Below are 16,182 nucleotides of genomic sequence, written 5' to 3' on the forward strand. Positions count from 1 at the left end.
GTGTTAAGAGAGGGGTCCGGTTTTCCCAACACCATTTATTGAAGAGACTGTCCTTTCCCCATTGAGTATTCTTGGCTCCTTTGTCAAATATTAGATGACCATATTGTATGGGTTTATTTCTGGGTTCTCAACTCTGTTCCCTTGTGTCTCTGATTTTATGCTGGTAGCATACTGTTTTGATTGCTTTAGCTTTGTAGTATAGTTAAAAGTTTGAAGTCAGGGAGCATGGTGCCTCCATCCGGTTTTGTTCTTTCTCAAGATTGCTTTGGCTATTCTAGCTCTTTTATGGTTCCATTCAAATTTTAGGATTGTTTTTTCTATTTCTGTAAAAATACCATTGGGGTTTTGATAGGGATTAAATATAGATGGCTTTGCATAGTGTGGACATTTTAATAATACTAACTTCTGATCCTTGAACACAGGATATCTTTCCACTTTGTGTTTCTTCAAGTTTTTTCATCAGTGTCTTAGTTTTCAGTGAGTAGATCATTTATATCTTTGGTTAAATTTATTTCTAAGTATTTTATTGATTTTGATGCTATTGTAAATAGGATTGGGTTTTTTTTAATTTCTTTTTCAGATATTTTGTTATTAGTGTATAGAAATGCAACTGATTTCTGTATGTTGGTTTCACATTCTGAAACTTTACTGAATTTGTTTTAACAATTTTTTGGTGGAGTCTTCAGGATTTTCTATATATAAGATCATGTCATCAGCAAACAGATACAGTTTTACTTTTTCCTTTCTGATTTGGATGCCTTTAATTTTTCTTGCCTAATTGCTCTGGCTAGGAATTCAAGTACTGTGTTCGGTAAAAGTGGTGAGGGTGGGCATCCTTGTCTTGTTCTGATCGTAGAAGGAAAGCTTTAAACCTTTCACAGTTGAGTATGTTGTTAGCTGTGGGTCTGTCATGTATGGCCTTTATTACATTGAAGTGTGTTCCTTCTATACCCAATTTGTTGAGTGTTTATATCATGAATAGATGTTGTATTTTGTCAAATGCTTTTTCTGCACCTATTGAGATGATCATATGATTTTTCTCCTTTTTTTTTTTTTTTTTTTATGTTAGCCACCATACAATACATCATTGGTTTTTGATGTGGTGATTCACGATCCATTGTTTTCGTATAACACCCAGTGCTCCATGCAGTACGTGCCCTCCTTAATACCCATCACCGGGCTAACCAATCCCCCCTCCCCCCTCCCCTCTAAAACCCTGTTTCTCAGAGTCCATAGTCTCTCATGGTTCATCTCTCCTTCCAATTCCTCCCCCCCATTTTTCCCTTCAGTCTCCTAATGTCCTCCATGTTATTCCTTATGTTCCACAAATAAGTGAAACCATATGATAATTGACGTTCTCTGCTTGACTTATTTTACTTAGCATAATCTCCTCCAGTCCCATCCATGTTGATGTAAAAGTTGGGTATTCATCCTTTCTGATGGCTGAGTAATATTCCATTGTATATATGGACCACATCTTCTTTATCCATTCATCTGTTGAAGGGCATCTCGGCTCTTTCCACACTTTGGCTATTGCGGACGTTGCTGCTATGAACATTGGGGTGCATATGGCCCTTCTTTTCACTACATCTGTGTCTTCGGGGTAAATACCCAGTAGTGCAGTTGCTGGGTCATAGGGTAGGTCTATTTTTAAATTTTTGAGGAACCGCCACACTGTTTTCCAAAGTGACTGTACCAATTTGCATTCCCACCAACAGTGTAAGAGGGTTCCCCTCTCTCCACAACCTCTCCAACATTTGTTGTTTCTTTCCCTGTCCATTTTTGCCACTCTGACTGGTGTAAGGTGGTATCTCAGTGTGGTTTTGATTTGGATTTCCCTGATGGCTAATGATGATGAACATTTTTTCATGTGTCTGTTAGCCATTTTTTTTTTTTTTTTTAAGATTTTATTTATTTATTTGAGAGAGAGAATGAAAGACAGAGAGCACGAGAGGGAAGAGGGTCAGAGGGAGAAGCAGACCCCCTGCCGAGCAGGGAGCCCGATGCGGGACTCGATCCCGGGACTCCAGGATCATGACCTGAGCCGAAGGCAGTCGCTCAACCAACTGAGCCACCCAGGCGCCCTCTGTTAGCCATTTGTATGTCTTCTTCAGAGAAGTGTCTTTTCATGTCTCCTGCCCACTTTTTGACTTCATTATTTGTTTTTTGGGTGTTGCGTTTGAGAAGTTCTTTATAGATCTTGGATACTAGCCCTTTATCTGTAGTGTCATTTGCAAATATCTTCTCCCATTCTGTGGGTTGCCTCTTTGTTTTGTTGACTGTTTCCTTTGCTGTGCAGAAGATTTTTATCTTGATAAAGTCCCAAAAGTTCATTTTTGCTTTTATTTCATTAGCTTTTGGAGATGTATCTTGAAAGAATTTGCTGTGGGCGATGTCAAAGAGGTTAGTGCCTATGTTCTCCTCTAGGATTTGGATGGATTCCTGTCTCACATTGAGGTCTTTCATAAACTTTGAGTTTATCTTTGTGAATGGTGTTAGAATGGTTGAGTTTCATTCTTCTGCATGTGGCTGTCCAATTTTCCCAGCACCATTTATTGAAGAGACTTTTTTCCATTGCATGTTTTTTCCTGCTTTGCCAAAGATTAGTTGACCATAGAGTTGAGGGTCCATATCTGGGTTCTCTATTCTGTTCCATTGGTCTGTATGTCTGTTTTTGTGCCAGTACCATGCTGTCTTGGTGATCACAGCTTTGTAATGTAGCTTGAAATCGGGCAACGTGATGCCCCCAGCTTTGTTTTCTTTTTCAACATTTCCTTGGTGATTCGGTCTTTTCTGATTCCATACAAATTTTAGGATTGTTTGTTCCAGCGCTTTGAAAAATGTCATTGGAGTTTTGATCGGGATGGCATTGAAGATATAGATTGCTCTGGGTAGCATAGACATTTTAACAATGTTTATTCTTCTGATCCATGAGCATGGAATATTTTTCCATCTTTTTGTGTCTTCTTCAATTTCTTTCATGAGTGTTTTGTAGTTCCTAGAGTATAGATCCTTTACCGCTTTATTTAGGTTTATTCCGAGGTATCTTATGGTTTTTGGTGCTATTGTAAATGGAATCGTTTCTCTAATTTCTCTTTTTACAGCTGCGTTGTTAGTGTATAAGAAAGCAACTGATTTCTGTGCATTGATTTTGTATCCTGCCACATTACTGAATTGCTGGATGAGTTCTAGTAATTTGGGGGTGGAATCTTTTGGGTTTTCCACATAAAGTATCATGTTGTCTGCGAAAAGAGAGTTTGACTTCTTCTTTGCCAATTTGAATGCCTTTTATTTCTTTTTGTTGTCTGATTGCTGTTGCTAGGACTTCTAGTACTATGTTGAACAATAGTGGCGAGAGTGGGCATCCTTGACATGTTCCTGATCTTAAGGGAAAGGCTCTCAGCTTTTCCCCATTGAGGATGATATTCGCTGTGGGTTTTTCATAGATGGATTTTATGAATTTGAGGAATGTTCCCTCTGTCCCTATACTCTGGAGAGTTTTAATCAGGAAAGGATGTTGTATTTTGTCATCTGCATCAATTGAGAGGACCATATGGTTCTTCTCCCTCCTCTTATTAATGTGTTCTATCACATTGATTGATTTGCGAATGTTGAACCACCCTTGCACCCTGGGGATAAATCCCACTTGGTCGTGGTGGATGATCCTTTTAATGTATTGTTGGATCCTATTAGCTAGGATTTTGTTGAGGATTTTGGAATCCATATTCATCAGGGATATCGGTCTGAAATTCTCCTTTTTGATGGGGTCTTTGCCTGGTTTGGGGATTAAGGTAATGCTGGCCTCATAGAATGAGTTTGGAAGTTTTCCTTCTTTTTCTGTTTTTTGAAACAGCTTCAGTAGAATAGGTATTCTTTCTTCTTTGAATGTTTGGTAGAATTCCCCAGGGAATCCATCAGGCCCTGGACTCTTGTTTTTTGGGAGGTTTTGATCACTGCTTCAATCTCGTTACTGGTTATTGGCCTATTCAGGTTGTCAATTTCTTCCTGTTTCAGTCTTGGCAGCTTATAGCTTTCTAGGAAGGCTTCCATTTCATCCAGATTGCTCAGTTTATTGGCATATAGTTGTTGATAATGATTTCTAATAATTCTTTCTATTTCCTTGGTGTTAGTCGTGATCTCTCCCCTTTCATTCATAATTTTATTAATTTGGGTCCTTTCTCTTTTCTTTTAGATAAGTCTGGCCAGTGGCTTATCGATCTTATTAATTCTTTCAAAGAACCAACTTCTAGTTTCGTTGATCTGATCTACTGTGTTTCTGGTTTCTAATTCATTGATTTCTGCTCTAATTTTAATTATTTCTCTTCTAGTGCATGGCTTAGGTGTCGTTTGTTGCTTTTTCTCTAGTTCTTTAAGGTGTAGGTTAGTTGGTGAATTCGGGATTTTTCTATTTTTTTGAGTGAGGCTTGGATGGCTATGTATTTCCCCCTTAGGACCGCCTTTGCAGTATCCCATAGGTTTTGGACTGATGTGTTTTTGTTCTCATTGATTTCCATGAATAGTTTAAGTTCTTTGATTTCCTGGTTGACCCAAACATTCTTGAGCAGAGTGGTCTTTAGCTTCCAAGTGTTTGAATTTCTGTCAATTTTTTTCTTGTGATTGAGTTCCAGTTTTAGAGCATTGTGGTCTGAGAATATGCAGGGAATAATCTCAGTCTTTTGGTATCGGTTGAGACCTGATTTGTGACCCAGTATGTGGTTTATTCTGGAGAAAGTTCCATGTGCGCTCGAGAAGAATGAGTATTCTGTTGTTTTAGGGTGGAATGTTCTGTAAATATCTATGAGGTCCATCTGGTCCAATGTATCATTCAAAGCTCTTGTTTCCTTGTTGATTTTCTGCTTAGATGATCTGTCCATTGCTGAGAGTGGAGTATTGAGGTCTCCTACAATTAATGTATTGTTATCAATATAACTATTTTGGTTAACAGTTGGCTTATGTAGATGGCTGCTCCCATGTTGGGGGCATAGATATTTACAATTGTTAGATCTTCGTGTTGGATAGACCCTTTAAGAATGATATAGTGTCCTTCTGTGTCTCTAATTACAGACTTTAGTTTAAAATCTAATTTGTCTGATATAAGAATTGCTACCCCAGCTTTCTTTTGAGGTCCGCTGGCATGGAAGATGGATCTCCATCCCTTCACTTTCAGTCTGGATGTATCTTTAGGTTCAAAATGAGTCTCTTGTAGATAGCATATGGATGGGTCCTGTCTTTTTACCCAATCTGCAACCCTGTGCCGTTTTATGGGAGCGTTTAGGCCATTCACGTTGAGAGTGATTATTGAAAGATATGAATTGTCATCATGTTGCCTGTGAAGATGTTGTTTTTATAGATTGTCCCTGTAAATTTCTGTTGTATATCACTCTTGGGGTCTTTCTCCTTTTATAGAACCCCCCCTTAATATTTCTTGCAGGGCCGGCTTAGTGGTCACATATTCTTTCAGTTTCTGCCGGTCGTGGAAGCTCTGCATCTCTCCATCCATTCTAAATGAAAGCCTTGCCGGATAAAGTATTCTTGGCTGCATGTTCTTATTTAGTACCCTGAATATGTCTTGCCAGGCCTTTCTGGCTTGCCAGGTCTCTGTGGATAGGTCTGACGTTATTCTGATGTTCCTCCCTCTGTACGGAAGGAATCTCTTCCCCCTAACTGCCCTTAAGATGGTTTCCTTGGTTCTAAGATTTGCGAGTTTTACTATTACATGCCGGGGTGTTGGCCTGTTTTCCTTGATCTTGGGAGGGTTCCTCTCTGCCTCTAGGATGCGAATGTTTGTTTCATTCCCCAGATTAGGGAAGTTCTCAGTTACGATTTGCTCAAATACATCTTCTAGTCCTCTCTCTCTCCACTCCCTCCGGGATTCCAATTATTCTGACATTGGAACGCCTCATGGTGTCACTTATTTCTCTGATTCTATTTTCATGGATTCTGAGTTGTTTTTCCTGGCCGCCTCTTTTCCTTTTTATCTATTATATTGTCTTCCAGGTCGCTTATTTGCTCTTCTGCCTCAGTTACCCTAGCTGTTAGATTATCTAGATTGGATTAGATCTCATTGATAGTATTTTTAAGTTCTGCCAATTCACCTTTTATTTCTGCCCTTAGAGACTCTATGTTACCATTAATTGATTTCTCCATTCTAGACATTGTCTTCACATTTGCTAGCCTGAATTCCATCTCTGACATCTTGGTTATATCTGCATCCATTTGTAAATCTGCAGCATAAGTCATAATCTCTGAGTCTTTTCTGTTTTGGGGGCTCCTCCTCCTAGTCATTCTGTTGATGGGTGTTTGAGGGAATGTATAGAGTCCAAATTATTGACGAGAACCCAAGCAAGATGCACCTGTTTTCTTGGGACCTTAGGGTTGCTGGCCTCTTGTTTTCCCAGCCTGTCTTCTGGGGGAGGGGCCTGCCGTGCTGTTCCTCAGGCTCTCCTTTATTCTATCAATGTGGAATGTCACATTTATTGATTTGTGTATGTTGAACTATCCTTGCATCATCATAGGGATGAATCCCATTTGGTCATGGTCTGTGATGTTTTTAATGTGCTATTGAATTTGGTTTACTAGTATTTAGTTGAGAATTTTTGCAGCTATATTCATCAGGGATGTTGGCCTGTAGTTTTCTTATCGTATCCTTATCTGGCTTTGATATCAGGGTAAAGGCTGACCTTATATAAAATAAGTTGGGGAGTGTCCCTTCTCTTCGATTTTTTTTGGAAGAGTTTAGGAAGAATTGACATTCATTCTTCTTTAAATGTTTGGTGGAATTCACCCATGAGACCATCTGGGCCTAGGCTTTTCTTAGTTGCTTCCCTATTTTTCAATCCAAACCCTTTAAGTTTGTCCTAATGCAGTCTTTCTCTGTATTTGTCTTAATGTGGAGTAAGGGTAGCAGATGCTGCCTCCCCACTCAAAGGGAAGGTACAGAAAAGACTTTCCATGTCTTTATGGACAGGTGAAATTAGGCGTTTACCTACAGTCCACCCTTTTCCAAGTAACTAGATTACATTCTGTTGAAAAACGTATTCGTTTTAAAAGTTTATTAAATAATACATTTATATTTAATGTAAGGTCTCTGAAGTAGTTCTAAAATGCACTGACACATTGAGACTAGTCTGAATCTTTATGAGCCCCCCTTTTGAATGCTGTTTTTGTCTTTGGGCATGTTTTGCGATGTGATGCTTATTTCCTAGAAAAGTAGCCTAACTTTGAAAATTCAAGAAGTTTTTTGAACTTTGCACTATAACCTAGGATTGTGCTAGATTGCTTCTAGGAAATTTGAACCCCTTATTAGCTGTGTAAATTCAGTTGTCCATATAAATGGAGAAGAGTGTTGATGTGGAAAATGCATATAAAGTCTATTTATATACGGCTTTGGAAGATAGACTTTAATGTGGGAGTCCTTGCCAAGTCTCCAGTGCAGAGCACTGGAGGACCCTTCTGTGAAGCTCCCAGGCAGCTCTGATGCTGTTGGGACTGTTACTGGTGAAACTTCTGTTGTCGGCGATCTGTGTCACCCTGGGTCACGTTATCTGATCATTAGTTTGTTGCCTTTGCTGTCCCATCTTCCTTTTCCTAGTCCCTAAATGTGGCTGTCCTTGCCAAGAGTTGGTCTCATTCCATGCTCTTACCATGTTAATTTCCAGCATTTGTTGAGGATAGAGTCGAATTGGTGGTTGACCCGTTGTTCTGTAATGCAGGCATGTAAGTCCAGGTGTGAGGGTAGTTGCCACTTAGGAATTACCCAGTGTGGGCCAGTTTTGAGCTTTCCAATGGGACAGTCTACCTGGATGTTCCATCTTCAAGAAAAACAGCTATGAACATGCATTTAAAACTTTAGATATTCTACAGTGCACCAGGGATAGTATGGTTATTATAAGCAGGATAATTTACAGTATTTGAAGTGTACTTTAGAGCCATGGTCCCCAACATCCAAATCAATCAAAATCAAAGCAGTCAAAAGACCCCATCCCACTGAATTCTACCCCCCTCCCCAAGCCAGTGCTTCATCTTCTGTTTTGTTTTCCTGCCTCTGTTAAGGAGAGAGCTATCCTTGATACCAAGCTAAGAACTGTGCAGGTGGTGTTTTAAAAGAATGTTCTTGGGGCGCCTGGGTGGCTCAGATGGTTAAGCATCTGCCTTCAGCTCAGGTCATGATCCCAGGGTCCTGGGATCAAGCCCCACATCAGGCTCCTGGCTCAGCGAGGAGCCTGCTTCTCCCTCTGCCTCTCTCCCTGCTCATGCTTTCTCTCTCTCTCTCTCTGTATCTCTGTGTCTCAAATGAACAAATAAAATCTTTTAAAAAAAAATAAAAATAAAATAAAAGAATGCTCTTTTTGCATGGACAATTTTTCAGATACAAGGAGAGGAGATTGGTGGATTGGAGCTAGTAAATATTTGTACATTTTAAACATTTACATCTAAGGATGTTTAAGTCACCAAAATTTCCTAAGTTTCCATGAATTTCTGTGGGTTATAGAACTTCAGCTGTGTCTGTGTGGTAGCCAAGGGCTGGGTGTATGTTCTTATTTCTGTCACTTGTAATAAGTAACTAACATGTAACCATATTATGTCCTTTTAGAAAGTCTTTTGGAATCGTTTTAAATCGTTTACCAGGAACTCAGAATATTTCATACTTTTTTCTGTAGCTTTCTCTTTATATGGATAAGTTTGAAGAATTCCAGACTACCATGGCAAAAAGCAACGAACTGTTTACGACCTTCCGGCAGGAGATGGAAAAGGTATTTGCAAATTTTAGTAGAATATGACCTAAAAGGGAATTTATAGAAGAAGCTGTTTTAAGCACGGTCACGACCTGGATGAGTTGATGTTCTTATGGTACAGTCTTCATTTCCTCTTTTCTGATCCTCCAGTGGTGTCTCATTTGGTCATTTTGCCCGTGGTGTGCCCCACGTAGCTAGTGGTCTCTCTGCTTATTTTAAATACTAGCTTTATTAAAGTTAATTCCTCTATTAAATACAATTTGTTGTTACACATAAAGTGGTTTCTTTTTTGTTGTGTCTTTTGTTTTATTCACTCAGGTGACACTCCACCCCTCCTTCACAAAGCTCTGTGTTTTTGGAGATTATTTAAAGACAACCAAGCCCAGAACAGTAATTACACATTTTGGTTGGTTGATTTTATATATGCATACACACACACACACATTTATGTATGTATCTTTATTTATATGTAATCAAAATATGTCAGTGTTTCCACCTTTTTTTTTTTTTTTTTAAAGTAATCTCCACACCCAACATGGGGCTCGAACTCGCAACCCTGAGATCAAGAGTTGCGCGCTCCACTGACTGAGCCGGCCAGGTGCCCCAGTGTTTCTACCTTTTTAGCTTTTTTTTTTTTTAACTACCACTGAATTCTTTCTACTTCAACCAAACCCATTCTTTCTTTGGCTTCTTTTTAATTTTCCTGCCTACGTTAAGGAAAGCGATATCCTTGATACCAAGCTGAGAACCAGAATATATACATATGTATCTATCTGTCCGTCCATCCATCCGTCCTTATTTTATGTGGCATATTCCCCTTAACATGGGGCTTTATAAGATGGTGGTGGGTTGGGGAGAAGTAGAGCGGTGCCTGGCACTTTGTAAGCATTCAGTAGATGTTAGTTGTGACTATAACTAGATCTTACATAGTGGCTGGGAGTGTGTGCTCTGGGTGATGTCCCAGTTGCATCATGTAACGTGTGACTGGGCACAAGTTGCTTAACCTTTCTGGGTCTTCCTCTCAAAATAACAAAAATACCCTCCATAAAGTGGAGTATTTCAGACAGTGCTTGGCCACGTTAAGTGCTCAAATGGCCACCTTCAGGTATTTTTAGACCCGGTAACCTGGAGAATTTGGTGAGTAGTGGATTAGTTCTGCGTGCCAGTCCTTTCAGCTGAGGCTGCAGTCGAGGGCGCTCTTGTGCACAGCGGGCGCCTCAGCGGGCCTGCGGCATCCGCGCACTGTTGAGGCTGAACGGAGTTTAAGACGGGCTCTCCAGTCGCTGTCCTTCGCTGCTCGTGGCGGAGAGATCACTGTCGGTCAGCACTCAAGCCAAATCTTGCGCGAGCTCGTCCCGTGGCCTTGTCGCACTGTGCTTTGTGCTGTTTTGTGGGTGGTCACCCACAGCACAGGGCATCGGCGCTGTTGTAGCCTTGTCGTCCCTGCCAGCGCCTGGCTCGGTGCCCACCTGGGACCAGAGCTGGGCACAGTCAACAGTGCATGGAGGAATCTTGAAAGCGGGCTCAGTGACAGGCACACAGAAGTCTCATGGGGAATTTCTGAGAACTGGGTTCTTGTAGTACAGGTTTAAGAATGTTCCCCGTGGGCGCCTGGGTGGCTCAGTTGGTTAAGCGACTGCCTTCGGCTCAGGTCGTGATCCTGGAGTCCCGGGATCGAGTCCCGCATCGGGCTCCCTGCTCGGCGGGGAGTCTGCTTCTCCCTCTGACCCTCCTCCCTCTCATGTGCTCTCTCTCTCTCATTCTCTCTCTCTCAAATAAATAAATCTTTAAAAAAAAAAAATGTTCCCCGTATTTGGGGGCCCATTCCGGTTTTGCTAAAGAGAGAAGTGAGTTGTGGGGATGCCCAAAGCTAAGGATAAAACTACTATCGTTTTCTTGGTCACGGGAATGTTCCCAAAGGGACACTGCCTATAGTTTTTTTTTTTAAGATTTTATTTATGTGACAGAGAGAGACACAGCGAGAGAGGGAACACAAGCAGGGGGAGTGGGAGAGGGAGAAGCAGGCTTCCCGCAGAGCAGGGAGCCCGATGCGGGGCTCGATCCCAGGACCCCGGGATCATGACCTGAGCCGAAGGCAGCCGCTTAACGACTGAGCCGCCCAGGCGCCCCTATAGTTCTGAGATTGATGTGGTCTTGGAGGTTGTGGTAGATGAGCAATTCTGAATCTTTGGGGGGAGCTGGAAACCCCTATCCTTCCAAGAGCCAGACAAATTAGTTTAATGAATAGAAAGCCCCTAACCTGGACGTGTTTTTGTACAGCCCGGGGAGGTGTCCTTGTTAACCCAGCTGGAATGAAAGACGCAGTCCAGCCTAAGTTAGAGTTCACAGTGTGCTGTCTGACCGCTTCCTCCATGTGCTGCTGCCTCTGAAATTGAGGAGATTAGGTTTGTTTTCCTCATCCTTTGAAACCCCTGCTTCGGTTCTGCTGCTGCCACCGCAGGAGGCCCCGAGATCAGCTCTGCTGCCGACGCACAGACGTAGTGGTCCGCTGCGCGCGGCTGGGGCACCGATGGGGCTGGGGTGGAACAGACCTTCTCGTGGTGGGACAGGGTGGAGAGAGGAATGGAACTGAGAATTTACATTTGCAACTGTGTTGATTGACAGATGACAAAGAAAATTAAAAAGCTGGAAAAAGAAACCATAATATGGCGTACCAAATGGGAAAACAACAACAAAGCACTTCTGCAAATGGCTGAAGAGGTGAGGTAGTTTCCCACGATGAAGGTGTGTTTGTCATCATGGGGACTCATGAAGCCCCAGCACCTAACAGGGCAGGGGGCGCGTGGTGACACCACTGCCAGAGTTGATGGCTCTGGCCAGAGCTGGGGGCGGGGGGGGGGCGGTAGCGCCGTAGAATCTGCACATGTCTTTCAGGCTTGCAGGTGGGGGGCCCTGAGGGAGGTACTGCATTTCCTGCCGTGCAGTTGCTTAGCCCAGGCTTATGCCGGAGGTGGCCGTAAAGCTTCGAGATTTTCCTTGCTTCTATAGCAGTGGTTTCTCAGTGGAGCTTGCGTCGAGCTCGAGCTTGTTACGACCACGATGGCTAGGCTCCACCCAAAGTTGGCTCGACTAGTTCTGGGGTGGGGTTGCAGAATCTTTCTGCCAAGTATCCAGGTGGGGCTGATGTCACCGCCACGCAGCCCATCTCCAGAAATGCTGAGCACATTGCCCAGGGCAGGAGTGCGGAGAACAACTCTGGTGCCTTTCTTTTTGCTTTGACGGAGTCTTCAAAAAAAGGCAGCAAAGGAAAAAAAAAATTTTTTTTTTTTTGCCAGCTGCAGTGTATCCTCTGCAAACAGTAAATTTCACACCTTGCATCTTGTTCTCACCTAAAAGTTGGTAGAATAAGAGAAATCTATGTAGAAAAGAATCCTTTTCTGTGTTTAATCAGGCCCTTAATTTTTTGATCTTTAGCTTTGTGAGGAGTATCTTAAAATTTTCTCAATAGTTGATCAATACAAACTGTTTTTAAAAGTGAATTTTGCTTATTTCTTTTGTCACCCCAGAACAGTAGGAACCGTTAGAAGTGTCACGTGGTACCCGTAGATAGGTATGCAGCGAAGCTAGCTACCTGGTCAGGTGGCATGTGAGGAAACAGTGTGGTCAAGAGGTGATTAAACGAGTTGTTTCTAATATGGCTCAGGTTAATTTGTATCCTTTATAAAGTGATTTGTATTCAGCGAGGTTACATAATCTTTTTTCCTTCTAGAAAACTGTCCGTGATAAAGAGTACAAGGCCTTTCAAATCAAACTGGACCGGTTAGAGAAGCTGTGCCGGGCTCTTCAAACCGAGAGGAACGAGCTCAACGAGAGGGTGGAAGTCTTGAAGGAGCAGGTCTTGGGGAGAGCTGCCGGTGACCATCTAGCGCTGCCTGGGACACAGCCCTGCACTGGCCTGGTGGCCCCCAGGGAGCCGAACACTGCTTCTACAGGTGCCCCGGGAGGCCCCCTGGAGGCCATGCCCAGGGCCTCAAAGGAGAAAGCAGCTGTGTCCGCAGGCGCCGCGCCAGGTATCGAGTCCGTTGACTGAAAGGAAGTATGATCACTGTATCGAGAGCTCTATTTTGTGTATAACTTTCTGTTAGTAGTAACTATTGTTTTTGTGGTGAAAATTTTCTTACTTTTTCTACCATATCTGTATTTTCTTAGAACTACTGGACTTACGTGGTACAGGAGGCTGCTTAGCGGTTTTGAATAGTTTTCCTCTCTACATTTTCCTCAGCCGTGTTGCACATCTGCTTCATTTCCCTTCATTGGAATGCATGTGACCATCGCCTTGTCCTAGCTTCCCTGTTGCTTGCACAGAATTATTCAAATTTCACTCAAGACAGGGCCGATCATCACAAGGGAACTTTGTTCTGATAATGGTTCCTTGATGTGAAAACAATATTGATTCAAACATCCTGCCCCCACCCCCCCGTTAATACTACACAAAATCAAGATGATTAGGTTTGTCCAATAGCCCACTTACATGCCAAGTAAAAATAAACTTAGGGTTGGGTCAGAAATAAGCATAGCATCTTTGAGTCAAATTAGCTTTTTGATCATATTTGTATCACTTGACAAATTGACATGGCTGCAAGCCTCGAATACTCAAAGTCTTGGCAGATTATGTACATAAAGGTGTCACTTTTAAAGTAGTATATGCAGATCATTGGACAAACAAAACAGGCTTAATGTTTGTGACTAGAAACAATCCTACTGCTTCGGTTTCCAGGTTAGAACTAGAACCCATGTTTGAACTTGGACCACCTAAATGTTCACTGTGGAGTATGGTGGTTTGCTTTCAGTTTGGGATTTGGGTACGCATCCTCCCCTTCCCACAGAAGGCGGCCATCGGTAGCCGTCGGTAGTGGTCATTTTAAGACAGGGTTAAGTTCATGTGTAGCTTTCATTAAGCAGAAGTCCCTCCACTGCCATGCTGCCCGCTGGCTATTTGAAATTTCATGTTCGACTGTTTTTGCAAATCCCGCTAGCAAAGTTCTCCAGGTTTTTAAAACGGGAATTTTAATTGTGGATTATGCTAACTGAAATGGGTTTTATTTCCAAATCAGAAAGACTGAAACCCACACTTTTAACTGTGGGAAGAGTTGGCAGAGAGTTTAAGTAGTGAGGATCTATGATGCTTTTGGTCTGATTCTCACCCCTTTTCTTAATTACAGTCTTTTAAGTAAAAAGCCAGTAGTATTGTCAAGGTCTGTATACTTGCACTGGGGGAACTTTCCGTATGAAGCACGTCACTTCTGAATTAGTTCTTTAATTTTCCTTTGTTCTTAACAATGCTGAATATGGCTGAGTTATGCAAATGAGAAGTCAGGTTGCACCATGGAAGTTTGGACTTTGTCCCTGATAAAATTTGCATTGAAATAATTTATGAAATAAAGAGGCTCTACTAGAATTGATATTAGCACATTCCACGGAGCAAAGCTATCAAACTGACAGTGAAATTGCTCACTGGACTGAATCCGGCCCGTTCTGTCCAGTTAAAAGCGTTTTCTCTTAAAACTGTCTTTGTAAAGTCCTGTCATATTCATGGTCTAAAGTGGGTTAAAGGAATTGGAAAACTGTCTCATAGAAGCTTCCGCCATTGGTCACAGGAGTCAAGGGGCCAGACAGTGGAGGAAAAGAAAACCACAGAGCAGGTGCTCTCATTACGCTGTCAAAAATGAGTCGGAAGCAAAAACACATCTTCTCCTCCTCCGATGGCCTCGTATAAATACTCCTTTCTGCTACTAGATGAAATGTTGGACTCATTTCCCCTAGAGGAAATGAAGGTGTATATCAGAAATATAATCTACTTTAAAATTCGCACTAATGATCCTATTTCAAAGAACTCTGCTGGATGTACAGCCATTCGTGTAGCCCACCACGTTTCTTTGTGGTGCTTGTCCTGTGTGGAAGATGTAAATCTCGGACGCGCTGCCTGTTTTCAAGGGCTTTCTAAAGCAGTGTGATTAACAGTCCTTGGCCTGCTGCTTTCGGCTTTTACTAGGTATTTGTAGCTAGATGCGATTGTGGTATTTAAAGGAGCTCGATTCCGTGTGGGATGCATGAGGGGTCCTTTCCTCCCATTACCCTGTGAATAAACTCAAGCGGGCCCCTCGGCAGCCACCCTCCTAAAGCAGTCACCTCACCAGCCCAGTGTTGTGGCTTTGTAGCACACACACCCTGTATCCACCGTCTTCTAGAACACTGTAATGCCGTCAGGCTGGTCCAGAAAAGGCTTAAATGTCACATTTCCTTCAGTTGCATTTGTTGCACCATCATGCAATCTTGCTGTGTATTATTTATAGTGGCGGTAGACTCCGAGGAGTAGAGAATACTTGGGTCTTGGATCATGGACCATTTCATCCTCAGACTTGTTAGGAGTTCATTTCTTGGTCTTGAGACCAGTGTTTTTTAGTTACGTATGCAACTGCCTTTATTACACCTGGTTATCACAATTCAATTCTCAGGTGTTGCAGAAAAATCTACCTCTTTCAGACTGTAGATGGAAATAACTGTGAAAAACAAATGCAGAGATCTTCTAGTTTGTGCTAAACACACGGCTTTATTTTTACAGCCCACGTCTTTCATGAGGATACGAATTGTTCAGAGGCAGTCTTGTTTTGCTTTTCAGAGACATTTTGTAGAGATTTTTCACTAATGTGAATCTGATTTTATCTACTCAATTCTGTATAGATTAAGTAAATATGTATGATAAATTTACCAGTTTGTGTGTATTTTGTTGCACATGTGACCTTAGCTGTGTTAACCACCCCAAGGACCGCTGTAGATGGTTGGTTTCTCCGGCCTTGGAAAGGATGGAGCAGCAGCTCAACCCCTGGGACTGGGCGGCCGAAGACTCCTTTTATGTAGCCAGACCTCTGTGCCTATGTTTTTTTCTTTCTTTTTTAGAAAAAAAGACTTAAACTTAAGTTCAGCTGCTGTCAAACCTTAAAAAACAAAAAAAAAGACTCTGCATTTCCACAAGTCTTGGCTTTTCCTAGCATATCCATTTGAATAGCAAGAGAATTAGGTATATTACAGAGGTAAATAGGGAATGATCTAATTTGAAGATGAGCAAAAAGTATTTAAGCACATACAATCAAATATAAGAGGGACCAGCCAACTTTACTTTAGACTTAATGGGCTACACGGTTTTTGTTGTCAATTTTTGATCTGCTAAAATTAAAAACTATTCCTAGCTGGCAGCTCCTACAAAATAGGTTGAGGGGCCAACCTGGTTTTATCCCCTTGGCTGACCCCTGCTGTATAAGCAAACAAGCTTGCGGGGGCGGGGGGGGGGGATGTGTAAGATATGGTAGTTCCAAATCTAACTTCTCCCCCCCCCATCTTTGGATCAGGACACTCTCGTGCACCCTGGAAAGTCCGTTTCCACATACACACGTACCAGCTTTCTCAAGGGACGCACATGGACAACACA

At 42.1% G+C, this 16,182-nt stretch overlaps 1 protein-coding gene across 3 annotated transcripts in view; it reads left to right on the forward strand.

The window, feature by feature from the left end:
• Positions 1-15,640, forward strand: part of TXLNG (taxilin gamma) — a 66,141-nt gene extending 50,501 nt beyond the window's left edge. Inside the window, exons 8-10 of one of the 3 annotated variants that reach the window (XM_035000226.1) lie at positions 8,661-8,753; positions 11,361-11,456; positions 12,466-13,125. In XM_035000226.1, the coding sequence (XP_034856117.1) occupies positions 8,661-8,753; positions 11,361-11,456; positions 12,466-12,786 (510 nt within the window). In that variant the 3' untranslated portion in view covers positions 12,787-13,125. Of the gene's footprint in view, positions 1-8,660; positions 8,754-11,360; positions 11,457-12,465 lie in introns of all 3 variants that reach the window. The other 2 variants (XM_035000218.1, XM_035000235.1) reach the window with 2 other exon arrangements.
• Positions 15,641-16,182: the final 542 nt, after the last annotated feature.

This window comes from Mirounga leonina, unplaced genomic scaffold, assembly GCF_011800145.1.
Source record: "Mirounga leonina isolate KUSES-001 unplaced genomic scaffold, KU_Mleo_1.0 Mir_101595, whole genome shotgun sequence".
In the NCBI taxonomy this organism is placed as follows: Eukaryota; Metazoa; Chordata; class Mammalia; order Carnivora; family Phocidae; genus Mirounga; species Mirounga leonina.